General features: G+C 45.2%; 2 protein-coding genes across 11 annotated transcripts in view; one reads left to right on the top strand and one right to left on the bottom strand.

Annotated features, from left to right (window-relative positions):
- Positions 1–5,445, top strand: part of GALNT11 (polypeptide N-acetylgalactosaminyltransferase 11) — a 45,560-nt gene extending 40,115 nt beyond the window's left edge. For all 3 annotated transcript variants that reach the window (XM_084217114.1, XM_084217116.1, XM_084217115.1), the window contains exons 11-12: positions 2,043–2,180; positions 4,653–5,445. In XM_084217114.1, coding sequence (XP_084073240.1) covers positions 2,043–2,180; positions 4,653–4,784 — 270 coding nt within the window. In that variant the 3' untranslated portion in view covers positions 4,785–5,445. The remainder of the gene's footprint in view (positions 1–2,042; positions 2,181–4,652) is intronic.
- A 2,048-nt stretch (positions 5,446–7,493) lies between these two features.
- KMT2C (lysine methyltransferase 2C) overlaps positions 7,494–27,805 on the bottom strand; it is a 190,834-nt gene continuing 170,522 nt past the window's right edge. For 7 of the 8 annotated variants that reach the window (XM_084218310.1, XM_084218314.1, XM_084218312.1 and 4 more), the window contains 18 exons: positions 24,894–26,579; positions 23,458–23,670; positions 22,913–23,077; positions 21,529–21,670; positions 20,264–20,411; positions 19,263–19,441; positions 19,010–19,164; positions 18,572–18,824; positions 17,853–17,992; positions 16,794–16,898; positions 13,790–14,909; positions 12,687–12,823; positions 12,372–12,514; positions 11,940–12,108; positions 11,007–11,123; positions 10,326–10,399; positions 9,849–9,957; positions 7,494–9,609 (listed from right to left, as the gene is read on the bottom strand). In XM_084218310.1, the coding sequence (XP_084074436.1) occupies positions 9,517–9,609; positions 9,849–9,957; positions 10,326–10,399; positions 11,007–11,123; positions 11,940–12,108; positions 12,372–12,514; positions 12,687–12,823; positions 13,790–14,909; positions 16,794–16,898; positions 17,853–17,992; positions 18,572–18,824; positions 19,010–19,164; positions 19,263–19,441; positions 20,264–20,411; positions 21,529–21,670; positions 22,913–23,077; positions 23,458–23,670; positions 24,894–26,579 (5,148 nt within the window). In that variant the 3' untranslated portion in view covers positions 7,494–9,516. The remainder of the gene's footprint in view (positions 9,610–9,848; positions 9,958–10,325; positions 10,400–11,006; positions 11,124–11,939; positions 12,109–12,371; positions 12,515–12,686; positions 12,824–13,789; positions 14,910–16,793; positions 16,899–17,852; positions 17,993–18,571; positions 18,825–19,009; positions 19,165–19,262; positions 19,442–20,263; positions 20,412–21,528; positions 21,671–22,912; positions 23,078–23,457; positions 23,671–24,893; positions 26,580–27,805) is intronic. The other variant, XM_084218311.1, reaches the window with a different exon arrangement.

Here is a 27,805-nt window from a genome sequence, read left to right as displayed (position 1 = left end):
TTTTGTCTTGTTTGTTTGTTTGTTTTTGTTGTTTTGGGGTTTTTTTGGTTTGTTTTTTGTGGGTTTTTTGTTTTTTTTTTTTTTTTTAGAAAATACATAGGAGGATAAAAGAAGAGAGCTTTCAGAAATGAGACATAAATCCTGGGAAGGCACCTTTCTGCTTTTAGACTTCAGATACTGTGCTGCCTGCCAGGAGTTTCTTTCCTATATGGGGCTGTTGCTCCTTGATAGCCTTTAACAACAAGAGCTGAACATTATCCTTTCAGTCTTCAGCAGAAAATTAGTTAATAATTTTTGGAGTATGCTAAGGCTTGCAATTGTGTAACAAAGAAACCTCATGGGGTGGCTTTGCTTTACTGGTGCTTGAATCTGTTAATAATCTACAAATTCATAGTGATACTCTAATCTGGATTTGGAACCAAATTTGGGCCCATTTTCCTCTTTCCTTTGTTTTCTACACTAAACACATAATTAGTTTGAAATTAATTTTGGCTGTCTTGTGTAAGCCTTGCTGGAGAAGTATCACACTGGATTTAACTCCTGCCTTGTGTTCCTCGCCATTACTCAGCTTTTGATTGGAGATCTGTTCCCTGTGTCACTGCAGTCTTCTCTCTCCATTCTTACCAGTTCATCTCTTGTTTGGACTTGGCTCCATCATTGTTCTTTCAATAGTAATTCTCTCTGGCAAGTCCTGTTATTTCTCCATTCTCTCCTCCCTCTTTAATCTTGCTATGCTTTCTTTTCTGTTTAAAGCCTGCCATGAAAAAGACTATTTTAGAAGGCACAAAATGCCTGAGGTTGGAGCAAATTTTAATGTGATTTCTTCCAAGGAATTTTAATGTGATTTCTTCCAAGGAGGCCTTCCTTGTGTTATAATAGTCACTGTGATAATGAACTGTGTGCTTTCCAGTCACGCTGTCCAACTGAGGCTGTGTCCCAAATCCCAGCACCCCCCAGAAGGCTGCTTTTAGTTTCATAGGCCAAAAAAAGAGACAAAGCAAAATTTATTTTCTGCCTAGAGTTTGATATGCCATATTCTGACTGTGAAACTCATGCAGACTTAATGGAAAAAAAAAAATTACACAGTGGGCATGGCAAGTGCAGCACTGAGCTGAGAAATGGGAGCAGGTCTGGAACAGGAGCACACTGCAAGAACTTTGTGTGTCTGTAGGTACTTCAGGGACAGGTATGAGGGGCTCAGCTCCTCTTGTTGACAGATTCCCATGTCTGGGGAAGGGAGTTGCCTTGCTCAACATCCCCTGAGGCTGGGGAGTGCTGTCCAGCTGCCCTGTGAGTGCCAGGGCTGCACTGTGCATTGGGAATAGCTGTCATTGGGTGCTGAGCCAGATGCTCCCAGGAGCTTCCCTGCACTGCAGGGCCACACTTTCCATTTACTTCTCTTTTCTCTACCCCTCTGATATTTTGAGGTGCACACACCCAAGTTCCTAATTGCTTTGCTTTCTGGCTTGGGATTCAGACTCTCCTGTTGGTTATGAGAGCTCCAGGTCTTCTACAGATGTGATCTTGGCCAAGGGAAGGAGAACCAGCGGCTCCTGCAGTTGGACCAGGCAGCTGTTCCTTCTTCCCTGAGTGTCCAGCTGTGCCAGATGTGCCTTGCTGAGGGCCAGCAGGGTTTGGTCATGAATGGCAGCAGCTGAAGGTGCCTGACACATTTCTGGTACCAAGAATAAAAATACCTGCTCTGTTCAAGCAATGTGTGGGAGAGGACAGACAGGAGGCAGCTTGAGTGTGTCCTTGCTGCTTGTCAGAGCTGACAGTTGTTTTTTTTCATTGTGATCACAGAGAAACTCTTCTGTCATGTAAATTCAGGAGCCCAATTGCAGTTGAAGCTGCAAATATGAACCAGTGCATTCCTGCTTCATGCAGGTGCACCCAGGGAAGGGACTGCATTCAATTCTCACCACTCACTGCAAGGCCCATCTCAGACGTCCAGGTTTTGAAACATCTCTGTAGGTGAACAAAAGATTCAAGGAAACTGCCCTGAAACATTGCAATAAATGTCTTTCTACCTTCTCTTGCAGGTCTGGATTTACAACGAGGATCATGAGCTGATTTTAAACAATCTGCTTTGCTTGGATGTTTCTGAAACTCGCTCGTCCGATCCCCCTCGTCTCATGAAGTGCCACGGCTCTGGTGGCTCCCAGCAGTGGACATTTGGGGTAAGGGGAGAGGCTGCCATATGGCACATTGCATGGAATCAGTGTCTCAGTCAGGGACAGCAGCACTAACAGCATATCAGGGCTGAGTTTAGTTGTGACCAAACCTCAGATGTACCAAGGCAGTTGCACTGTACCAGGCCCAGCCCAGAAGTTGCACAGGCTTTGATGGCTGCATTTCAGTCTTAATAAGACTTTTCCTGTGCTCTGGGACATGCAGGCCCTTTGCAACAAAGAAAGGTTTCTGCAGCTCCACTGAGCCTTTCTTTTGCCACAGCCACCCACAGCACTGTGGTTCATCTGGAATATGCCAGAGAGAACAAAATCCACCCCAGAACTTTGTTGTGTTATGTTTGCAGGCCTGGGGGACAGGAGTAGTCCATGTGGTGATTCCTGCTTAGTGCTTGAAGAAGCACAGGGCAGAGCAGTTGCTTCTGCCCTGCAATTGATCTCATTAGTTGAATTGTTAAGACCAGGAGTGGCCCATTCCAAAAAACTGAGCCAGTGCTGCTCACACATGGAATTTGTCTCCTGGGTATTCACTCAGGACTGCCCCTCACATGCCCTCAGCCTAGCTGAGAGTCTGTAGCACCAACATGGTTGAACAAAGGGAGGGAGAGCCCTGCCAGCACTGCCAGTGGTGCTTCCAGCACAGCTCTGCACAGCCTGTTTCAGGTTCCTACCATGCTGCTGGTTGGCAGCTCGAGTTCCCAAGGGGAGTCTCACAAGTCCTGTTGCAGCCCAGGATGGTGTGGAGATAGAGAGGCAGATCCTGTGTGAGCCCAGGGTTGTGTGTCTGACACTGGCACCAGCACTGCCACAGCCCCCAGGGACAGTGGGAACAGTGAGCTGAGCAGTTCTGCTGGGTAGAGGTCATTGAAGGTTTTGCAGCTGGTGTTAGCAGGAGTGGGAGAATGGCCACTGGCATTGGGTGCATGTGGCTGTTGGTGATGCCTGTGGCAGGGCTGAGGAATCTGCACTTCATGTGTGACACGTGGGCTTTGAGCTGGCCATGGCCATTGTGGGTGTGGGAGATGGATCTGAACAGGGTCACATCAGTGATCCACAAGAAAAGAAAGTGACTCAAACACTTGGATTGATTAGGAAGGGATAGAAACTGAAGCAGGGAAGTTTCAGCACACCATGGCAGTTTGTACTGCACGTGCTTGTCCCCTCCTCTCAGGCTGAATTAGGGCTGAAGGCTCAGAGGGGCATGGAAAGGCAAATGGAAGGTGTGGGGCACCTTTCCCATGAGGAATGTGAGAGCTGGCTGGGGCACTTTAGATATCAAGCCTTTTGGAACAAAGGGAACTCCACTGAGTGAGTCATTGATACAGGGAAATACTGACTGTGCACTGCCAGTTGTGGTACCAGACTTGGTTTGGGGGGGTATTTTGGAGGAGTGTTTTGTTTTCTTACCATGTCCTCCTGCTTCACTGGGCATCTGGTTGTGGCCACAGGCAGTGGCAGAGCCTGGCATGGCTGTTCTCGTGGCTGTGCTCCCTCTCTGCAGGAGAGCAGGAGGTGGCTGCCCATGGGAGCAGCTGGGGCTGTGCAGAGAGCCCTTTCCAGACTGCTGCTACAGGCTGTTAGTAGAGGAGATGGCACAGTCCTTTAAAGGTAATAAAAGAATAGGATCTGTTTCCTTGTCACTCTTGCCTGGGGTTTGGCCTTGCCCTGGCTGTGGGCACCCACCATGCATGAGGCCTGTCATGACATGTGGCAACTCCCCAGCGTGTGGCTGCTGAGGACAGGGGCACTGCTAATGCATGGTCAGATGCAAAACAGGGACCTCTGTTCAGCCTGGAGAAGAGAGGGCTCCAGGGAGACCTTAAAGCATCCTTGCAGTGCCTAAGGAGGCTCCAGGAGAGCTGGAGAGGGACTTTTTGCAAGAGCATGGAGTGATAGACAAATTGACAGAGGGCAAGAAGGAAGAAGCTCTTTGTTGTGAGGGTGGTGTGATGCTGGAACAGGTTGCTCAGAGAAGCTGTGTATGCTCCATCCCTAGAAATGTTCATGGCAAAGTTGGATGGGCTTGGAGCAACCTGGTCTAGTGGAAGGTGTCCTACCCATGGCAGGAGGGTTTGACATAAACGATCTTTACGGTCCCTCCCAACCCAAACCATTCTAGGATTCTGTGACCTGTCTGTGCCCACTACAGCCTAGTGGTGGCTGTAGTGGGCACAGAGTGCTGAGGAATGGGTTTGATCATCCCTCCACCTCATTAAAAGACAGTGGTATAAACAAAATCCCAGTTGGGGGCCTGTGAGGAGCCTTTGTTTCAAAGTCTGGGTGTGGTTATGGGGTGGGCTGAACTCCACTACTGCTGTGGGTCTGGTGTGTCAGGGAGGCTGCTGAAAGGCCCATCTGTCAGAAGGAGCACCCCCTCCCCTTGGGCATCACTTCCAGCTCCAGTTTGACAATGGAGAACAGAAATTTTCGTAAATAAATCCCATCTGTCTTTGTCTGCTCTAGAAAAACAACCGCCTGTACCAGGTCTCCGTGGGGCAGTGCCTGAAGGTGGTGGATCCCCTGAGCCACAAGGGCTACGTGACCGTGGCCATCTGCGACGGGTCCCTTCCTCAGCAGTGGCACTTTGAGAGCTGAGACAGCCAGGAGGTGGCTGAGGAGAGTTCAGCTGAGCCCTGGGTCCCCTTCAGCCACGATCTGAAGTCACTCTGGAGGGGTTTGTGTGGAGCCCTTGGCTGCTACACCTGGCACAACCATGGAAGGACCTGCTGGAGATGCCCTGCCCTGAGGAGCTGAGCGTGGGAAGGTCGGGGTGGTCACTGCTCCCTGGTCACACTCTGAGAGCAGCAGCCCCACTGCACCAGGAAGTGAAATTTATCATTGCTTCCTTGGATGGTCCTGGATTATTATTGGACTGGTTTTACGTAAAAGAAATCATTAGAGCAATGTAATTTAAATGGTGAGATTTCAGCTCTGTGGATCTTCTAAATGACAATGACAGAAAGGAGTCCTCCTTGACTATTTCATGTGCAGTATCTCAGTAATTTACATTTCTAGTATGGGATTACTGGCCAAAATTATTTTACTTTTTCTGGAAAATATTTTTATTCCTTTTCATCTTCTGGTAATTGTCATTTGAAATATTTAAATTTAGTTCTTTTAATTTTAGGACATTTCATGTAGTTTAAGTTCTTTGCTGTCATTCGTCACCTCATATTTAAAACAAAGTAACTATTGCAAAGTCTATTTTGATGACTCATGACAGTAGCTGCATTTAAAATAAACTATCATTTTTTTATTAATTTGTATGGCCTTACTCTCTGTAGCTGTTAGACCAGAAAGCACCAACTTAGACACTGATGGAAATTAATGTTCAGACAGTTTGGGTCTTGATTTCACTCCTTCTCTCCCTTCCTCGTGTCTTGGAAGGCTTGACAGATAATTACTGGGTTTTTTTACTCCACTTCTCTCTTCTCATTTATTTTACTGTTTCTTTGACTTCCTGCCTCAGCTTCTTCAGTGTGTGGGAGCTCCTGCAGAAGAGAAAAGCTGCTCTTACCCAGTGTATTTTTTCTTAGCACTGTTGTTGGCCTTGTTTCCCACCCCACAGCCACAGCCTTCCCTGGGAACGTGCAGTTCGGATTTTGGAAGCTCCCGGACAGCCTTGGGTAGCAGAAACATTCTCCAACTGCACAAGTACTCCAGCATCCACTTACTGACATTTTGGGCAACGTGAAGAAAATAATGCTAGAATAATTAGAGACCAACATCTTTCTGCAGAGATATTTCCTTGTGCCAGACTCTGTTTGGTCCTTCAGGCCCCTGCCAGTGCCAGCACCTGGGAGAAGAAAAGCAGAGGATGCAAAGGAGCAGGTAAGAGTGGCCTGGCCACAGGGCAGCTGCCTTGCCTCCTCCACTAGTCCTGGAGGGAGTGAGCCCCTGGCTCACTGGAGAACCAGGTACAAGGGTTTAAAAAGCAGAACCAAGTGGCTGAAGTTATTTAAGATAAAGCATTACAATGGGAGTAATTAAATAGGACACCTACCAAGTAAAGCCTCTAAAACCAACCTCAGCCCCCTTGGTCAGCTGAGCCTGTGCTGTGCCTTGCTCAGGGGCACCTGGATTCTTGCCATCAGTTCTCAGGTGACTCCTGCAGTCAGGCAGGGCTTGCAGGGTAGGGCTGGAACACGGTGTCAGCCCAGGTAAGCCCTTTCACTGGCAGCAATGGCAACCTGGGTGCTTGCTGTGTGTGAATTCCAGTCTTTGCTGGGGTGAAAGGATGGGCTGCAGCTTCCTTTATGCCTGTCTGGTTCACCCTGACTGGTGGCACAGCTCCTCCCAGCTGTGTCCAGGGGCACAATTCTCTCTGACATTGGTGGTGGGAGCCACATTGTGCAGAAGCCTCGCCTGGCCTTTTCTTCTGTTGCCTTTTTGTTGTCTTTTTTAAAAAAAGTAAAAAATCAGGAAACAGAAACAAATCCTCAAACAGGGAGAGCAGCAGCTTGCTTTATTTACAGTCTGAGTTGGTCACTACAGAGAATTTTGGATCTTTTTGCTCCCAGTGGGGAGAGCTGGAGGCTGCTGTCAGTGGGAGCAGTGCTGGTTTCCAGGAGCAGATGGAGGTGATGGCGTTTGGGATGGTGTCAGTTGTTCCTGCAGGGCATTCCTGGCCACAGACACAGACAGACCGGGTGCAGCCACACAGCCAGGCCATCACCTGAGGGGGAGAGATCTCTGCTGGGAAAACCCAGCCCTGGGCCAGGGTCCTGTTCCCAGCTGGGCTGCCTGGTGTAAGCAGGAATTCAGAGTTCTGCCCTGTATTTGAGTGACTGCTCCCAGCTGACCTAGGAGGCTCTGGTGAATAGGAAGCACAGGAGGAAAAGCCTCATCCCAGGGCAGGCACTGTCACAGGCCCCAGCTTGCTGCTGTCATACTGAGAATTTATTATTTGTAAAGAAGGAAACTCTGTCTGGGGCTGAATTTTAAGTCCCTGTGTCAAGGACTTCCTTCTCGCCGGCTCCTGGAGTGGGTGGTGGCCGTGGACAGGCAGATCCTGCAGCAGCCAAAGTGCACCACATCAGCAACACCAGGGAACAGCTCTGGCCTGGCTGCTTCCCGCTGCTCCATGGTAAGTCTTGGAGCCTTTTTTCAGTCTGGACCCATTCTTAGAGCTTGCTGGGAATGTCTCTGGTGTCCAGCACTGTCACAGCAGCAACATGGAGGCTTAACCCCACTCTGTCCTTTTTGTTCATTCCAGAGGGGACTGGGGAAGGGTGTTCAGTGTTCCACCTCATGGGCTGAGATGAGGATGTGGCACCCATTGTGAAATTTAGGATGCACTGGAAAAGGGGGAAGGCAAAATACTTAGTGGTGGAAGCAGACACAGATCCTGGAAGAAGCAGAAACCAGACACCTCAAATGACAACAGGAGGATGCACTTTATAGATGTAAAATATTTTTATTCGTAAATGCTGATCTTCTAAATCTGTTTCCACAAATTCCAAAACCCATAACACTCTGTATACTTCAAAAAATTCATTTTTTTTGTGTTGTTTTTGTATTTTTTTTGCCAACATTAGATACTATTATACAGAACAGAAAAAACTGTAGGACAAATACTGGTAGGATGTTGGAATATTGTACAAGAGAAGAAAAATATTCAAGAAACAATTTAATACAGCTATTTATCAAGAGAAAAATATATACAATTGATTTATTCTGTAAGATAAAAATACATCATGCCATATACATTACAAGTTCAGAACTGTATTACTGAATATACCAACAGTTTACAGTCCACTTTAATTGTGCACACAAAAAAAAAACTTCATTTTTTTTTTATATTTAGCCTGTGAAGTGTCAGTACCAGAATTTTAAGTACAAAATAAAAAGCTAACCTGGTTCAAAATGCTGATTAAATTTCTACAAGCAAACACAAAACAGTGTTTATTTTTTTTAAAGAAATGTAAACAAAAACAATCCATACAAACACATCTTTAAATTACATTTTCCAAAATCCTATTGCCAGAGTCCTGCAGCTGCAAGCACATTACACCTAATTTTTTTTTCCTTGTTTTCCTTTTAAGAAGGCTATCGCATGAGACTGAAGCTCCAACTCATTCTATGCTGTTTACATGATTTACTCTGTAGGCTGAACAGTCACCTAATCCTTGACTACTTTTGCTGAAGAATAAAAACCATGTCCAGCCTCTATTTTGGGTGGTTTTAGCAGTTATTCACAGTTATCACAAATTGTAAGCACAAAAAAACCTGACTTAAGAAATAGGGATGCAACAATATAATACAAATAAAATTAATCTAAATTACCCAAACATCTACAAAAGTCAGAGTTGTAATATACACTGCCTTTACCAGGCTTAAGGTTTACTTAAAAAAATTCTCATAAGACCACAGTTGAGACTGCTTTAAACATACAAAACCCCCTCTCTTTAAATTGAGATTTTGGTTATTCCGAACTGGGAATCGCATGTCCGTGAGTTCATGAGATCATATTGTAACATCCCTATCAACGTTTGAGAATAAGCACCCGAACTGCTGCAGAGTCTGGTAGCATTTGGTCAATAACTATTTTTATACTGTATTTTTTTTTCTCAAAATATTTACACTTTTATACAAAGTAACAGAGTTTGTTAGTTCTGCAGGTAACAGCAGCAGCTTGGCTTTCTTCTAACTTTCTTTTTAAAAATAGCTTCATTCACTTATTCAATAATAAATACAAAAAGGTTCTCTTATTTTACAGAAATCAAAAACTACAATAAACTGACTCATGGAATCAAGTATTTAAATGTATTTTAGTGCAAGTTATTTTTTCCCTTAGCTCTATCCCTAAGGAAGTCGTTTCAGTACATTCCTTGTTCAGTGGTGTCTACTTTTATTTAAAATTTTTTTCTTTAATTAGAGGGCCTGCCCCTTTATCAAATAAGGCTGTGGCCAGCACTTTGGACTTCTCCCTTTCGCTGGTGATTTCAGTCTTACATTCATAGTGGCCACCTGCCCTCCTGCAGGTCAGCCAGCGGTTCTTTGCCCAAGTTAAACAGTTTCTCCTTAGTGAGCTCAAAAACAAAAGTGCTGGACCATTCTGTTAACTCAGTTTCACCTCCACATGTCTGGAAAGTCAGCTTCAGATTTTGCCGGCTTGCTTCTGGTGCTTGTTGGTTGGTGGGTTATTTTTCCTTTTTTTTTTCTTTTTTTTTTTTTTTCTTTTTAAATACTTGTGTAAAAATCTGTATTTCCAGAAGTGATATTTTTTCCCCCTTTAAAAAGGCAACAATTTTCCGTCGACAAAATCAAAATGTGAATCACTTCTTCCTAGGGACAAGCAACCCTCAAAGACAGCAAGGAATGCATTCTAGTTCATCCACTTTCGGCAGTTTACAGCTCCACAGTGACATGGAATCTTGTGCTGGTCATCTTCAAAATCAAACTTATAGTCATAGCAAAGCTGGAAGGAAAGACACAAGAGTGGTTTTTGAAAGAGCTGGGATTTGCCACAGCTTTCCCTGTAGCTACAGGTTAAACAGCAAAAGCCAGCAGAGGCTGCACTGTAAGGGATGAGCACGGTTTTACAGGAAAGGGGAGGGGAAATGTCACCTCTCCCCAGAGCAAACAAGCTGTGCCACTGGCCAGGAATATCACAGAATGGATGCACGTGGCAAGAGGGGTGTAAAGAACCTGCCCTACCTCCTCCCCCTTCTGGATTCTTCTGCTGGAGCTGATGATAATTTTGTGTCCTCTCTCAAAAGTGACCACCTCAGCCACGCAGTTGGGCGCACACGAATGGTTGATGTACCTACGAAAGGACAGTGGGACAGATGAAACCTCTTAGGAAAACCCATCCCTTGAGGCAAATCTGAACCAAACCTCAGGATGGCCTTAGCTCCACGGGCTCACCGCCTTTCCACATACAATTACATTACTCTGTACTTGTTTCTTTACCTAAAAAATGTAAAAAAAAATCAAGGATCAAAAAAATTCCTTTCTTCACAGCTGCCATGAAACGTAACTGAAAGATGGGCAAGGCTGATGGAAGAGAGAGTGGGACAGTTTGAATGTGCCAGCTCAGAGAATAAACCCCACAAACTCAGAGCCTCCAACAGCCCCAGGCCAACACGGGGGATGCCCCAGGAGGAGGTCAGGGATCCCTCCAGGCCCACCCACCTTGCAGGGCCTCCCGTCAGGGTGGCGTCGATGACGTGGTCGTTGTCAATGCGGAACATGTACACGCCACGGTTCTGGAAGACACAAGTGCACAAGGACTCTGGTAAGGTTTTACTGCATTGCCAGTGATGAGCCAACAACATGGGCCAGCTCCATTCTGCATTCCAGATCAGGCACTGCCCACTGGCTCACGAGGGAAAGCACTGTCACCTACTGCCTGTGTCCCCATGGCTTTGTGAGGGATGATGGGTCATAAACACAAACCTCTGGACAATTCAGTTTTCCCCAAGAGCTTCCTACTGCCTTTCATCCAGGGTATATGACTGCCTCCCAGACAGGCAATAACTGTTATAATGCCATCAAATTATACAAAGGAAGTGGCTTTAAATTTAAGAAGTTCTCATTAAAAACTGTGGTCCTGACATGTCTGGCAGAACTGTGTCCTCTGAAAAAGAGGATGTGTCCTCCCTACCTGGTCAGGATGCTGAGATTTAATAAACATTGAAATACTCTGATAACAACCACTGTAGACTCCTCTAGTTTCATTTTAAGCCTATTTGCATTTATGGCACAGCAGAAAACAAATCGGGGACCTGAATTCATCAGGCAGAACAGCATTTGTTTTGTTCTATGAATGTCTGAATGGGGAAGGGGAAACAGAGAATGAACCAACAGCCTTACCTGAGACTCATAGAGCTTCTCCTTCCTGTTTGCCACCTCATTCCGGATAATTGTCCCAATATATTCAATGACCATTGTGTGCTTTTCAATGTCTCGAGCAGCATATAAGCCCAGGCCCTACAGAAAGTACACTGAGAGTTAATCACTTTACACTCACACTGTGCCCCAAACCAGCAGAGGAAAGGGGAGAGAGAGAAGCAGCACTGATTAACAATTGATGCAGTAACAGCCCAGTGCAGAATCCAGCATCACACTGATCCCAGAAAACTGGGCTGTTGTCTTGGTGAGAAAGCTGCTCTTACCCCTCTGACACTGACTGTGTAAAGGTTATAAATTCACTGAGAAATAAAAGTGGGTTCTGCGAGGAACCCAGGCATGGTGAAGTCCAGCCTGAAATAAACAAGAACCGTGCCCAAACACGGCAGGATTAGTAACAAAGCTTTTCCAAAGCAGACTGTGGGGCAAACCAGCAGCATCACAAGCAGCAATGGATTCTATACTCTTAAGAAGGCAAACAAGTACTGAGCTCTTCCTGCTGGTCTTGTAGCACTTCATCAACTTGGCCTGAGCATCTCATGCTTCCACTGTGTATTTCTATTTTTATTAAGTTTTACTATGGTTTTGAAGAATAGGCTAAAAAAAACCCAAACAACAAACCACCCCAGAACTTTAAAAAAATCCTTTTTCTAGATGACAATAACAAAGGAATTTTTAAGATATTTACAGTAATTAGAAACAAATCTTACTTAAGGTAAATCTGTGCAATTGATGTGCCACGTAAAAATTGTCAGATTTGGAACAAGACTGGAAGGAATTTTGCTGCAGGTTTAGTTTCAAATTTTCACCTGGATTTGGATAAATATATATGACATCTACAAAATTTAGCTGTAAAACACAATTTTTAAAATTGCCTTTCCTGATGTGGGAACCAACCTGAATGCGAGAGCGAGCCAGGTACACGTTGGATTTCCACTCGGTTTTCATCTTGCGGTACTGGGAGGACTTGGAATGGACGAACTGTTTGCTGTAAGGCGCGTTCAGCTCCCCCGTGACTGTGCTCTGAAAGGACTTCGATGTGCTGGTGCTATTCAAGGTGTGAGGCCTGTAGGGATTGGGCATGTAACAGGAAAGAATACAAGAAAAACTGAAGATTTCTCTGAAACAGCCAGGAAACCCAATAAAAATCCTCTCGGACATACAGACACTTAAAGCCAGCTAGCGGAGACACAAAGCAGTTCCTCTGACCGGGGCATGCACATTCACAGCCAAGGACGACAGGGTTTGTAAGCAGCAGACGAAAGCACAAATAACCCTAAAGCAGCCTATAAACCCTGGGCTGTACTATGTGAAATTAAAACAAAATACCTTAACACAAACCTCTTGACATGGGTACTCATTTTAGGCTCGGCACGGGCACAGCCCGTGGGGTTGATGGCAAGAGGAAGTTCCATTAAGGGGTTTCGGCCATAGCGGAAAGTGTAGTTCTCACAGGCCTCAACCCCTGGCAGCTGCAAAAAAAAAAAAAACAAAACAGAGAGAAAGAGAAAAAATACAAATAATTACATGTTTAATTACATGTGTAACAAAATGCTTGCTTTTCCACACTTCTTTCTGGTGCCCTTCTCGTGTGTCTATCCAGCAAGTGGGATGATCCAGCAAGAACTGGGGTGGTGAACTCACCGATTCTGCAATCCTGGCCACTGCAGAGACTGTCAAACCAAAGAGGTCTTCACCCTTCAGATAGCCGGGGAACAGCTGGAGCATTTCAGATTCTTTCCTAACAGAAGCAACGGGCTCCAGGATTTTATCCCACACACCTACACAACCATTGGGAGAGAATTACAGTGATCAAAAAAATAAAAACTATTGCACAGTTGGTTTTAAAACAAACGCCTGAGGATGTGGGAACCAGAACTCAGCACTGAGAAAGCTTTTGTCTTTGATTGCCTGTACAAACAGGAGGTACTGGGAGGACTTGGAGGTACAAACAGGATCTAAAAAGTGAAGTGGAGAATGACTGTTGAGTTGCTAATTTTTGGGATTTAACAAATCCCAAACAAAACCACCATTGATTCTGCACCCTCAGTTCTCAGAAATGAAGCTTTCACTGTTCTCAGCATGGAAACTTTCGGTCCTCTGACAGGAACATGGACAGGTTTCTCTTGAGAAATCGTGCAAAAGTAAGATTTTCTGAAAATAAACAATATATTCTATTTCCACTGATTGTTCGTAGTCAGTGCTCATTCTGTGCACCTACAGCACCAAGGCCTTGAGACACGGAGGGTTACAGGCCTCCAGCACATCCACAAGCCAATTTCCAAGACCTGCCTAAGTGTTTATGGACACCCTGACATTCTTCAACCTGACAGACATTACCCACCCTGAGAACAATGTGGTCACTCAGCTGTTTTTAGAGCTCCCTAACTTGAGCCCAGTTGATTTAAGATAACTCAGCAGTGGCTCTGTGTTTAAACGAAGTCACTTTTCAAGAAATGAAACCTGCACTGACTTTCCTACTGCTTTAGTTCATTTTCAACACTCAATCTTGGGTCTCCTCTGTGGACCTGGGACAATTCTTCTGATCTGCAGCTCACACAATTTCTTCAGAGGTGATCACAGTCTTCACAGCAGGGTATTAAAATTGGCCCTGGAAGCTCACTATAAACATTATGTTAGAACAGTGCCTGCAACAGCTGCTTCAAACAGGTACTGTACCACAGCAATCAGAGTACCACAACGAACAGCAAAGCCACAAAGTCATCATCTTAGCTGACAAAATTTACCTTTAGGTGTTGTGTCAGTCAGAACCAGATCCTCGTGGCCCTGCTCCACCACCTTGATGACGAAGAGCGGGAGCCCGTCCTTCTCCTCGATGGAGCAGAGGTAGCGGCAGCGCCTGTTGGCGTACCTCATGCTCCAGTACAGCCGGCTGGCCTCGTAGCCCACGGGGAACAGGGCTTTGGAGGAGTGGAAGGCCTGCATCTGCTGTGGCAGCAGCTGGCCCACGGCGTGGAAGATGAGGCTCCCCACACGGAAGGTGTGGTCGCGCTCGCCGCGCTGGACGATGCTGGCGATCTGCCGCACCTCGTCGCGCTGCACGTACACCCTCCGGAACACCGCGAAATAACTCAGCTCCTGCTCGTGAGTTCCCTTTGGTTTGTGCATGGGGCAAAGCATGGTCTTGTCTTTAAAAAACATGCATTGTGCTTTTATGGCACAGGTAAAGTGATAAATATTGGTGCACCTTAACCTGTGGCAACCGCTGGTGGCACCCATTTTGTGACAGAACATGCATTTCATCTGCAGGCCTCTCCGCAGTGCTAGTTCCACGTTTATTAAGGCACCAGCTTGTGTCTCGTAGACTTCTGTAGACCAAAGAGCACAGTTCAAATGGACCCAAAGGTCTAAATCCAGGTTGAGAAGCCTTGCTGGTCCATCAGTTAATCCGTCACCCTCCTCATGACAGAAGCAACATTTCCTGTAGTCTTTAGGCACGGGGTCTGGTTTAAGGGTTGTGCCCAGTTTTTTAAGAAATTCATCTATTTCTTCTTCACAAGGAGGTTTGAATGATCCTTTAGGAATCACAATCTGAATGCTCCACTTTTTCCATTTCATCCCTTTCCATTTCTTACTGGGAGGCCGGCAGTCCTCCAGACTGCTGTGTATTGCTTTTAACCTGGGTTTGAGTTTCACCGTTACCTTCAGTTCATCTGGTTTCGCCTCCACCTTGGCTGCTTCAAAGGCAGGGGGGAACATGATGGGGGGTGATGAGGGTGGGGAAACCTTCTCCTGCAGCTGAGGCAGACAATGGACATCCAAAGTGGAGATGTTGTTGCTGTACTGATGGAATGCTTTGGGCGGCCTCTCCTTCATCGGTGACTGTGGCAGGGTTGGGACCAATTCCTGATAATCAACAGAAAACTCTTTAAGAAAAAGATCCCAAACCTGTTAATCATTAACTATAACCTGAAAACATGGGCAGATCAGTATGGGAGAGGCTTCTCCAAATGCCTAAAATCAAGATGCAGCAACAGAGAAAGATGAAATTATCCTGACCCATGCTACCACAGCTTGGACCAGGACTTAGAGCAGGAAACTCCCAGCCTACCTAGAACATGGTGCCCCTTTGATACATGAGAGAAAGCACAAATAATCCTTCATCCAGGTTCTGAATGCAGAACTCCTCAATTGCCCTTGGTGAGCTGACTGCCAGCTTTAGCTCCTAGGGATTCTTAGAAAGTTTTGTTAAAACACAAAGTAACCTTAAAATATGGGTCACGAACTAATATAAAGCATAAGAATCTGACACATGGTAGAAATGGAAAGTTTAGAACTAGTGCCACATAAATTTTTCCTGGAAACAAATGAGAAGGAATTTCTGCAGGGCTCTGGATTAGATACAACTTGAGGACCTAAACTATTCAGTCACAGTAAACAAGAATTATACCTGCAGAGATTTGTGGAAAAAAAAAAAAAACCAAAAACAAGAAAACAAAAACCTAAGAGAGAAAACAAGAACAACAAAGGAAGTTTATATTATGAAGTGCTTAACGTGGTTTGTGTGATTAATCTTGAAAGAGTAAATTAAAGGATCAAGAGGCTGAACATGACATTTAATTAACTTAATTAGGTACATGCTGATGCACTTGTAGAGGAATGTTACACTGTTTATACAACAACTGAAAATTAGCTACATGGGACACTAAAAGAATATAGATGTACACAGAGTTATCTTCTCCAGGTTCTATGTTTTTAATTCAGTTCCTACTGAGAAAGTAAGTAGGATGCCTTTGAAGGAAGGCTTTAAACTGTACAGTCTATACAGGACTATGGAACACATCAATAAGGTAAAGCTTGAAGGACACAGCCTGTTCTGTCCAATAGTTTAGGGAAGAAAAGGTACATTTGATCTAGAAACAGCAGAAGACAAGTTACTTAAAGTACTCAAAAAATTTTAACTGTGAGAAGCTCAACAACATCATTCAGTCTTCAGTGAAGACTATTTCACTTTTAGTGGTTAAATAATTAGATAAATTTAAGTTCCCCTTCTTCTGACCCTGAAGGACCCTTGAGACAGTAAGAAATTATGCCACTTTTCTCTCAGGTGTTGGACACCCCTTGCAGTGTCTGCAGGTAGAGAACTACAGCAGAATTATTCTCAGGGGACCACCTGAGAAAATTCCCTGGCCTGATTCCACCTTCAGTGAACGAACTTCTTCAGATGTACTTCTCCAGTAATAAAAAACTCCTTTCCCTGGTCACTGTCAGCTCACAGGCTCCTTACTGGTGTTCTGGTAATCAATGCTTTAAAATGGCAGCTTTACCCAAATAAAGTCAGGCAACAGGATTCTATTTTCCCAGTTACACTGAACAAATGAAACTCTTTTTACAAACTTGCTGCTCAATTATTATTTTCACAGCTGTAATTTAATTTTTAACTGTACAAGCCAAATCCAAACGCAGGATATACCCCTTAAAAATGTGTCTGTGGCTGTTTACAATGCCCAGAGAACTTGAATCACTCATTGTTTGAGACTGCATCTTCAAAGCCTGGGAGGGGAGCCAAAGGTGATGGCTTTTCTGCCATGCATCTGTCAGACACAAATTTCTACAAATATGATTTTTAATTCATGCTGTTGCTTCAGAATCTCAACGTCTGAATACAGAGCAATTAATTTATAAACCTCTCAAATGAAGTGCAAACTTCCCCCTTGGCCCCTCTCTGTTCTCCAACAAATAGCTGCAATAATTTCAGCTCACTTGGGTCTGCCAGTGTTTGATACTTACTTTGTTCTCTGAGTTTTTTGCTTGCACAGCTGCTGAATAAAGAACAAAGCAGTTGTTGCTACAGAATACAATGTCCTTCATTTTATCTGAGCCTTCTTGGGAATCCTGGGAATCAAACACAGAAGAGTGTAAGAAGTGCATTTTAATACCATTCTTCACATAGTAAGTGTAATGAAACAAGTCTTCCAATCTGGCTGGAAACTCTTTTATTTGTAGAACATTTGTGAAATAATGAGGGATGCTGTGATATAAATACTTGATTATTTGACAGATCTAACGTTGCCACCACCTACACCCCTGTTCTTCAGCATTTCCTGCCTTTCACAGAAGTTTAACAATCAAAATAAAGCATTCTACACCATGCACCCATCTGCTCCATAGGCACTCTTGCTAAGCAAAATCCATTTTCTTTTATCTTTAGATGGCAAAAAGAATGTCTCATTTCAGCCTAATCAAAGCCAGATCACGCTGTTTTATCTACTGATCCATCTGCAAAACCTTACTGGGAATTCAGTGCATTCCTGTCTGCATGAACACTTTACTCTATGCAAGTTCTGGCTGTGTCTTTGTGGTGTAGTCACCTCCTGGTCACTGAAGAGCAACGGCATTCTTTGAAGGAATGACAGCTCCCAGTGTAAGGACAAGAGATTGCAACTGTAATCTGATTCCTGCCCAAAAGGAGTGCAAGTATTCCAGCTCTTACAGTAATTCCTCACACTGCAACGTGGCTGCCTCACAAATGAGCTTTTTTTGAATTGAGGTCCCTGAAGAAGTCAGAGAAGGAGGATGGTAGCAGAGCTTTGAGAAGTCCCATCGATGGGACCTGTTTTATGAAATGTCCTGGGTTCATTTTGTATCAGTAACAACAACTTTGCCATTTTTCAGCTGTACCGCAGATGTGCCTGAATGTCCTGCCCTGAATCAGGACACACAAGGAAGGGGAAGAACACAGGAAGCATAAGTGCTCTTGGCTGGCAGAACAAGCAGGGCTTTGTGCCATCCCTTGCTTTAAGAAGCCCAGCTGAGCACTGGGCCCTGCCCTGGCACCTCAGCACTGACCTGTTTGAGGAAGGGCAGGTCCTTGAAGGATTTCCTCACACCACTGCCCAGAACCACGACCTTGCAGTGGGAGCACCAGCGAGGCCTCAGGGCTGAGCCTTCTGCCATGCTCTGGCTGTGATCCTTGTAACCAGCCAGACCTAGGGAACAGATTTGCTGTCAGAGGCTGGATCAGATCAAACCAAATTGACGAGATATCACAGTATTATTCTTCACTGGTGTAGAGCACTAGCACCCTCCTGAATAGGGCATGGAAGGAGGGCTTTAAACCTTGACCTGATAGATAAATTGTAAAAATCAGACCTAAATCAGCTGTGCAAACCAGGAAAAAACACATTCTTGTGTAAAAAAATCACAAAATTAACTAACACAGGAATATAGGCTTGAACAACCATGTCAAGCTTTCTAGCATGGAAACAATCTTCCTGGATTATGTATTTAAAACCAGACTGGATATTAAAAACCCTAATCATGTTAGGAATTATGGAAGAAATGCCTCACTGACAGTGATATAAACAGACAATGGAAATCAGAGATGGATGAGAACTACTCATGGTTAAATCCAGGAGCATCCACATGATCATGTAAGAAGTGAAAAGTTTTATTCAGAACAAGAATCAATTACTGAGTTCTAGAGCATGGATTTATGAGGCTGAGATGCATCAATACTGACTCAGTTAAACTCTGGTAGTGAACCTGGGAGGGTGAAGCCCACTCACCATTGCTGTTGGCAGGGAATGGCACATTGGGCTGCTTCAGTCCATAGGGCCCCACCATCCTGGCAGGTCCCATGGATCCTGCCTGGGGACCCTGCAGGACCAAGTGCTGCCTGTACTCCATGGATGGGTTCCCTCTGTGAGTGTTGGTGGCTGCCATGGAGGATGGGACATCTGGAGCATTACTGACCTCATAACTGTTGGGAATTCTGACATGGAGCAGGTTGGAGAATGCTGCTACAACGCTGCTGATGTTCTAAGAACAGGAATAAAAACCAAAAGAATTTGTTTACATCTGACAAGCAGCTCAGACAGCAGAGACACAAACTATTAGAAGATTGCAACTGCAGCGTTATTGCACTGTAACCCCCTCAGAGTCACTATACATAACCCAAATTAACTGCTGTTGTACTCTATGTAATACATGCTTATTCTTTTTACCTCAGCAGCTGTGGGATGTAAAGTAATTGCTACAGAGATAAGGCCAGATTTAGGACCATTCTGGGATGGTCCAAGCTGGGAGGAGAAGAAGCCAGAACCAGGTAAGGCTCCTGACCCGGGTTCTGATTTTATATAATTCCTTTTGGCTTCTGAACCTGAAAATAAACCAGAATACAGCACGTTAATCCTACACTTATGGGAACAGACAGAGAACCAATCCTAGCCCTAAGTGTTCACTCTGCTGCAGCCTCACCTTTCCCAGTGCTGCTGGGCAGGATGGGAATGATGGGAGATGGGACAGGCTCTGGGTTCTCCTCCTTTACAACCGACAAGTCTGGGTAGCGACTGATCTCCATCCCCACCACGCTTTCAGGAGAGGAGGAAGGAACAAAGCTGTCAGGAGTGTCCCTGTCCTCACAGTGATCTTGAACCCTGGAACAAAACCCAAAAAAGCTCTTTTGGAAATGGACTAAACTTTTGGTAAGCCAAAGTTATAAATCATGACAGGGAACTAAAATGAACTTGCTGGTTGCTCCTGGTCATGGAACACAAGTAGGTGGTTGGCCATCACCTCTGGATATCTCATATTCCATTGCACACATATGCCATTTCTTGGGAAAGATCCATGAAGAAAACAAAGACACTAACAAAGCCAAACCCTCTGTTCCCCATGGCTCTATCTACCAGGGTAAAAAAATGAGTATTTAATATTTGAACTGTTTTAATATTTAAAAATAATACTGTCTGGCCTATGTCCACGTACAGGCTCCAGTGCTTCACAGACACCCATATTTTGGGCAGGCAAGTGAAAGGGAGGCAAAAGGGAAGATCTCTACAGGGAGACTCATGTTCAAGCCAGTGTTTCTCACCTGGGAAAGTGAGTGGAGCTCTGCAATTTCAGGCTGGCTTTTGCACAGTCTTGATGCTGCTATAGCAGTCACCTGTCACTAAAGCACCACACTGCTCCAGGAAATGCACCTATTTGTATAGTTCTCTTCCACTTCTAAAATATCAAAGTAAGGAATCCCTAACAATTTAGCAGAATCTAGAGTCTAGCAATGGCTGGAATCACCTATTCACTGTGCTGCTCTCTACACATGGAATGTTAAAAGTTAAAATGATACCATTCCATTCTCTGCTCTTCTGTCTCTGTGCAAAAAGGATTTTGTATCTCCACACCTTCACAGTCTCATCCAATGAAAGATCACAGAATCTGCTCCAAATACCTTTTTGAAGATGGCAAGTAAAACCTACCTTAACTCCTCCTGGTTGTTGTGAGGTGGTGTTGGAAGTGAAGCAGGAACATCCACGGTTTTGGGGCCCTGAGCCATTGCTCTGGCTAATAAATCATCTTGTGGTCTGAAAGGCAACTGGAACTGCTTTGGCCCCAGAGCTTTGGTAACTGAAACCAGAGAGGCACAGCACAATGAGACATCTGGACAGCTCTTTCAGTGATAGACATGCTGCCTGCTGGGTGTGGGTGGGGCCTGATGGTGACACCACTCTCAAGACATTTGGGAGTTCAAAATATTGTGACCACTCACTTAACTTCCATTTTTACAAAAACCTGCAAATTTTGAGCAAACAAGGCCTGAAAGACTTTTGAGTGCGTCTTCTGCCACTATGAGAGGATGTTTGCTTACTTAAAAAACCCATAGAACTACAAAAAATCAACAATTTTGCAACAACAAAGGAAGGGGGTGTGAAAAAAAGGATTTTAATCACTGAATAGTCTTTACAAAGACCCAGTATAAAGAACAGAAAGCAATTAACTGTCCAAATTTTAAGTATCAGGAAATACATACTGACTGCACACATGCAAGATAGGCTGCTTTGAGCTCACTCAACCAAGGGGCTCATGCCAGTCATTTGTATTGGACCCAAAAAACTGATCTTAAGGTTTTCTTTCTCATTTCTTGAGAGTGTGTCTAGCTCTCAAAATATTTTTGAATGGGAACAAGGCAAAGGCACTAACACCTGACACTATAATGGTGTAAAATATTCTGGCTAGTCATAATTATAACCTTGAAAATTCTGGGCATTTTGTTTTCATAAAGGAGCATTGCAACTGAGAAACATCCTAGGAGGTAACCTGAAGGAGTCTGGGGGGACACCTCCAAGCAGCCTCCAGTTTCCTCATGATGGGGGGCAGAGGGGCAGGTGAGGATCTCTTCTCTGGTCACCAGTGAAGGGACCCAAGGGAATGGCCTGAAGTTGTGCCAGGAGAGGTTTAGGTTGCATATCAGAAAAGGTTCTTCACCCAGAGGGTGGCTGGGCACGGAACAGGCTCCCCAGGGCAGCGGTCACAGCACCAAAGCTGACAGAGCTCCAAGAGCATTTGGAGAACACTCTCAGGCACAGGGTGGGATTGCTGGGGGTGTCCAGCGCAGGGCTGGGAGCTGCACTCAGTAATCCTTGTGGGTCCCTTCCAACTCAGCCTGTTTTGTGATTCTAAGATCTACTTTGCCATTTGCTAGGAGCAGGACAGACCTTACAGCACCAACACCCAGGAGCCTTACCATCGTGGCCTCCCAGCACTCCGGCCTTGCCCGCGAGCTCCTCGGTGGTGGCGAAGCCATTGACCAACTTCTGGCAGGCCACGGGCGGCGGCGTGGGAGGGAGAGAGGCAGGGGGGGTCGGGGGATTGCTCAGATTGTTCTGCTGTAGGACAGGAGTTAAAGAACCATCAATCAGGAGGGAACACAGGCAGACAACTTGCCTTGCTCTGGTACCAGACAGTGCAACCCACTCAGAGTTTTACACCCAGATGCAGAACTGACACGCAGCCATAGCTGAGACCCAAGCATGAGACACAAAGGTTCTACTGTACAAGACACAGTGATTGGCCTTTCTTGTATCAGGGATATCAGAGAAACAGCTCACATGAGTAAACACTGCCAAATACCCTACCAAAAGATTGACAAAAATGCACAAAGAACATTGTAAGGAATGATTTCAAACAAGTTCCTACAGTTTCAGCAGAGGTCCAAACTCCATGCTGAGAGAGCTGTTCCACAGTGACTCTCCAGCACCATGAACAAGTCAGCTTCCCCAACTGCCCCTCAAGGGGAAGCTGCCTCACCTTCAGCACAGGATGAGCTGTGACTGAAGCAGCCACCATGGAGCAGCAGATACTCTGCAAGTTCATACTCTAGGCTACTTCTCACCAGTTTATTCAACTGCCCATATTTTATAAGAAAATCAAATGAGAACTTCAGTATCTGTTGTTCCTGCAGTCATGCCAACAAAGCTAATCCTCATTACTTACTTTTGACCACAAAAACTATTTCTGTAGGTCCCATTTTCAGCTTACACACTGTGTAAGGCTGGAGAAAACACCACTGGTTTTAATAGGTTTTTATATTAGGGTATCCAAGCAGCAAATTTGATTCTGACTGTTCAGTACTGCCCTCCCAGTATTGCCACTCTGATCTCAGAGACTAAGTTTTAAATGCTGTGGGTTATTAACTCATTAACAAACAGTCTATTTTGATCAGAGTTCCCAGGGTCTTAGTTAGGGCTTGGTGGGCAAATGAGAAAAAGTCTATTTCTTATTTAATTCACATTAAGAAATGTTCAATGCTTTCAATGACTTTGCAAAATACTGAGAATTCAGTCTTTTCTGCTCCACAAAACTGTAATTACAATTTTCATTATTTAGCATCTATTTGTTAAAAGAGTATTTGTAGTTTTTCATTAGTTTACAAGAACACAGTTTCCAGAACCAATATCCACTTTCAGAGAATAAAACAATGGTGACTGTTCCACACTATCTAGCCTAGCAATAGAAGGTTATTTTTCTTCTAGTTGCATAAAAGGCAAGAACTCTGACTAGTTGTAATAATAACATGGATTTCTCTTCCCACAGAGAGCACACCACAGAAATTCAGGTTAAAACCATACCTTGTAAATGAGCTGGGAGTAGTAATCTGAAGCCCCATCAAGAGTAGCACTACCAAAACTTCCCACAAGTCGATTTCCACCATTGAGTTGGCCACTGCCGTAAGGGAGGAAGTGTGCAAAACTCACACCAATTATTGGTTCCACCAAAGGCAGAAGAGAAAGTTGCTGTATTAAAAGAAAAAAAAAAGTCAGAAATTAAGTCTAAGACAGAACACTGCAATTCTCCAGTCAGCAGAGTGGTTTTTAATTTAAAAGAAGAATTGGAATTTATCCACGGTCAGGAAATTGTTCAGCTCCAGCTCCCTGCCAGCTCATTCAGAGGCTGCCAGAGCTGCCAGGAACTCTGTGGCTTTGGGACTACCTGCCATGTCAGCCCACCTTCCAAAATTAAACGTCAAACTTTAAATTCCCTGATTTTGTGGAAATTCACATTTTCCCCACCCTGTGATCAAAATTCAACTTAAGCATCAACTTCACTTCCACTGGGAGAAATCCACAGCTCCACATGGCCTCTGGACTGCCTTTGCCAGCCCCTGCACACTCACCTGTTTCAGCTGGATGAAGGTATCTGCATTAGGATAAACTGCTTGCTTCTCTTCTTCCTCTTTTTTCCTCTTCTTGGACCGAGGAGCTGCCTTCTCTCCTGTCCTCTGAGCCCGCTTGTTTCTCTGCTTCTTGGTTTCAGGTCCTACATCTGTTCTCTGGAGCTGGCTGTTACTGCACCCAAATGTACCTTGCATCTGGGCTCCTGCAGTTTGCTGTGTGAAAAAAGGAAGTGCAGCAGAATTTTTGACATGTTAATACACAGTTCACTCCAATTTACTGCACGACTCTGAAAGCACAGGCACAGAGTAATAAATCTCACTGATAACAAAGTGTATTTTACTGGCAGGTGGAACTGCTAAACTGTCCCTACAGGCAGAATTATAACCTCCCATTAACACCACTGACATCTGAAAACATCATTAAAAACTCACAGGCCAGTAACATTCTCTTCTGAATACCCCCTAAGATAAAGTTACATGTGCATGAAGCCTTGGAGATGTTCACGAGGGCCTAATGAAAGACAGACTTGGAGGCAGAAGAGAGGCATGGAAGTTAATATAATACAAAAGTATTTTGAGGTTAGCAGCAAAAAAAGTGTTGTGAAACCTTCCTGGATTGTAGCACTTATTTAATACTTCCAGTACAAATTTGCAAAGGCTTTCTTCCCATGGAAGCATAGCTGGGTAAAAGGGATCAGAATGGGACTCTAATGCTACAGGGGGAAGCCAAAATTTTAAACAGTCCTACATGAACTCTACCACCAGTATTCTAATATTCCTATCACATGTTTTAACTGTGGATCTTTAACAGTTAATTACTTACTGTTCACAATTACCTTTGCTTTTATGAATATTTTTTTCTTTTACACACATTTAAATTTTGTGTTAAGAATGAATTTAGAGTTTGGGCAGTCGAAACCCAAAAGCAGAGATTAAGATTACAATAAAATGACCAACCAGTCTAAGTGTAAAGTGTATCTACCTCCACATAAAGCCCTTTTCTTTAGGTCTGTTTTTAAAGATCTTATAAATTAATAAATCATACAGTCGACTCAGGTAGAGTCACAGGAGAAAGAAGACACACCATGTTCTGTACAGACACATACCAGTCAGTAATTAGGAATCATATTGTAAAATCCTGCCTTAATACTAGGAAGTGGTATTTTTTGAAGACAATTTTCTGTACAAAAATACTTTTTTTTGCTTTATAGTGGCTTCTGAATATGCTCACCTAAGAAGCCATATTAAAATTCATTCTTTGCTCAACACAGGTGATTTACTTGTGGAGAAAAGGCAGGAAAGAGGCTAAAGTTCCATAAAGCTGTTTCCTCCACCCCTGTACAGGTAGGTTATGTCCCCACACATGCCCACAGTAAGGCACAGACTAGGCTGGACTGCTCCTGACCACAGTGTAACAAAACCAGTACCAGGCTCACCATTCCTTCAGCTGGACTCTGCTTCTCTGCTAACTTTTTATCCCCAGAAGCCTCCTCTTCTGCTCGGCCACTGTTCTCTGGTTTCTGATTTAGAAGAGATGAGGACTTCTTGTTTTTTAGCAGGTGTTTCAGCAGTTCATTCCCTGACTCCCCTTTGGCTGCCAGAGCACCGGGTGGCTGTGCTGGACTCGGAGCTGAAGAGGTTGGCTGTGAGGTGACCTTATCCTCCTCCACCTTAATACTGCTTGGATTTTCTGGTTTAGGCTCAGTTTGACCTGAGCACTGATCAGTTTCTGCCTTTTCCAGTTTAACTTCTTGGAGGCTGGTGGGTGTGTCCATTTTAGCCTTTTCAGCCTCTGCATTCCCCCCGGGCTGTTTCTGGGACACGCTGCTGCTGCTGGGGAGCTTCCCCTCCAGCTCCGGGGAGCTCTCTCCCGTGTTGGATGTCGAGGGGCCCGTTAGCTCCACGGACTCCAGCTCATCCTGGTGCCGTGGCTCGTTGGGGGTGTTCACTGTGGGGGTGGAGGTAGCATCAGAAATGGTTGGGGTTGATGGTGCAGTGATATCCGAGTGTGGAGTTGACGGGGCTTTTATGGACTCGGCATCGTCGTCCTTTTTCTTTTTCCGTGTCCTTTTCTTTTTGCCTTTCTCTTCTGGGATTATGTCAGAATACAGCTGGATGAGAGACTGGCCTGATCCAGGGATGTTTGCAGCTTGGGGCACACCAGTGTCCGACCCACATGGGGCACTGCCCCCCAGCACTGGAGATGAAGGGACAGCGGAAGGGAACGGAGGCCTGACCTGGTTCTGCGTAAAGGCAGCCCCAGGGAGATTCCCATGAGTTTGTTTTACATTATGGAAATTGGGGGCTCCACCTGCACCAGCAGATGCATCAGGTCCAAAAGCTGCAGGTCCCACTGGCCTTCGCTCAGCGCTTTGCATAAAATTGGTGGCAGGAGGGGAGGTCACAGCACCCTGCTGCAGGATCTGCCCCATCTGCTGCTGCTGCTGCTGCTGCTGTGGGGACGGCTGCACGGGCCGAGGGGTTTGCATGAAATCACAAGGCAGCTCAGAATTGAAGAAAGGTATCTGAGATAAAGATGTTTTGTTGTTCATTTCAGGCCCCATCATAGTGTGCTGCTCCAGCTCCATCCTCTGCTGCAGAGCTCTCTGTCGATCCACCTCCTGCATCAGCTGGATGCGCTGCCGCTCCTGCTGCTCCCGTAAGCGCTCCTTGCGCTCCCGCTCCTGGAAACTTTCACTGAAAGGGTTGTTGTCCTCAAACTCCACCCTCGGGGGTGGCCCTGACTGTGCAGCTGCATTTGGGCCAGGCACAGGAGCTGGTGCACCAGGAGTAATTGGCAGTGGCGTCATTGGAGGCTGCATCCTTGCCGGATTCATGGAAATGTGACTCGCAGGGTTTGCAGGCTGCCATCCGGATAAATTTGGCATCCTGGTGGGGTTGGATTGCCCAGGCATCACCACTGCGTGCTGCTGATGCTGGAGCTGCTGTGCCACCATGGGGAAGCTCTGCTGATTCATAGCTGGTGCTGTTCCTCCTGGAACCATGGGAGGCTGGGCCTGGACTCCTGGCATTATGGAATGTGGGGCCATCCCACACTGCTGCTGCTGCTTGATCCGGTATTCCTCAATCAGCTCCGCGTGCTCCTTCTGCTGCTTCCGGATCTAAACATTGATACAGTCATTAATTCACCAAGACCTCAGACAAAACAGCAGTGCCTCCAAGTTCTAATTACACATCAAGACTGACTATGTTGGAGAATACATAAACCTAAATCAGCAGTGATCCTTGTCCTACCGATCTTATCATCCATGCACAGAATACAACAGTTGGGAATAGACAGGAAAAGGAAACAGTGAGATGGATGATGTTCACACATCAGCAACATTTCAAAAAGATATAAGTGGAAAAGAAAGGTTTGCAGGAAAACAGTGATGGATATTCCCATTTGTTCACAGGCAGATCCTCAAACAGCTCATGTCAGATGAAAATTGCAACTGCTGCTTGAAAATTTAAGATTTTATGATCAAAATAAACTCAACATAGGCACTGCAAGTTATGCCATGTAGCTTAGACAAACAGGAGAAGTTAAGGGAAGGACACAACACTGCCAACTAGACAGGCAAGAACCTTTCAGAAACACTGCAGAGACCCAACTAAAACAAAAATAGAAGGCTTTGCAATCCACTGCTTGATGATACATTATGGAAAATCTCCCTCTCACTTCTGTTCATTTGATTATGAGTTCCACAGCTTTTGTAGGGATAGAAAAACTCTGTAATGTGTAACTCTGAATTGTGTGAGAGCCCTCTCTTTTATCTGAAGCAAGGACTAAGACAGAAATCTCAGGGTAACAGTGATGTCCTTCATGCTGCAGGACAGATGCACCCAAAAGGTTATTTACACAATAATCCCAGGTCCAAGATGATTTATGAGCTCTGCCTTGGCACTGACACTGCTGGATAAACAGTGCTACTGCACAGAGCCACTGACTGGATCCATCTGCACTGCACAGACCCCGTGCTCCAGGGCTCCTCTGTGGTCCTACAGCACTGAACCTGTGCTGGCTCTGTGGGGCTGCACCATGAGGCACTCAAAGCACCACAACCTCCAGGGGTGGATCAGCCATGACTGCCCCTGGAATGAGCTGAGCACACCCAGAGGCCCTGAGCTGAGCTGGAGATTTCAGCAGTGCAGGGAGGGCAGGGCAGAGCCTGTGAGCACAGGCACAGTGCCACAGGGGCCATCTGGCAGTGTCTGTGTGGCTCCATGCCTGGCCAATAACCCTGGCTGACATCAGCTCCTGGGGCACACTCAGCTCCGTGTTCTCTGTGCCTGTGTCCAGGACCAGCCACTCCCAGGGATCCAGGAGCTCTTTTCTCTCTCCATA

This window comes from Fringilla coelebs (assembly GCF_963513975.1).
Source record: "Fringilla coelebs genome assembly, chromosome: 1".
Lineage (NCBI taxonomy): Eukaryota > Metazoa > Chordata > Aves > Passeriformes > Fringillidae > Fringilla > Fringilla coelebs.
This window is presented reverse-complemented; position numbering and strand designations above follow the sequence as displayed.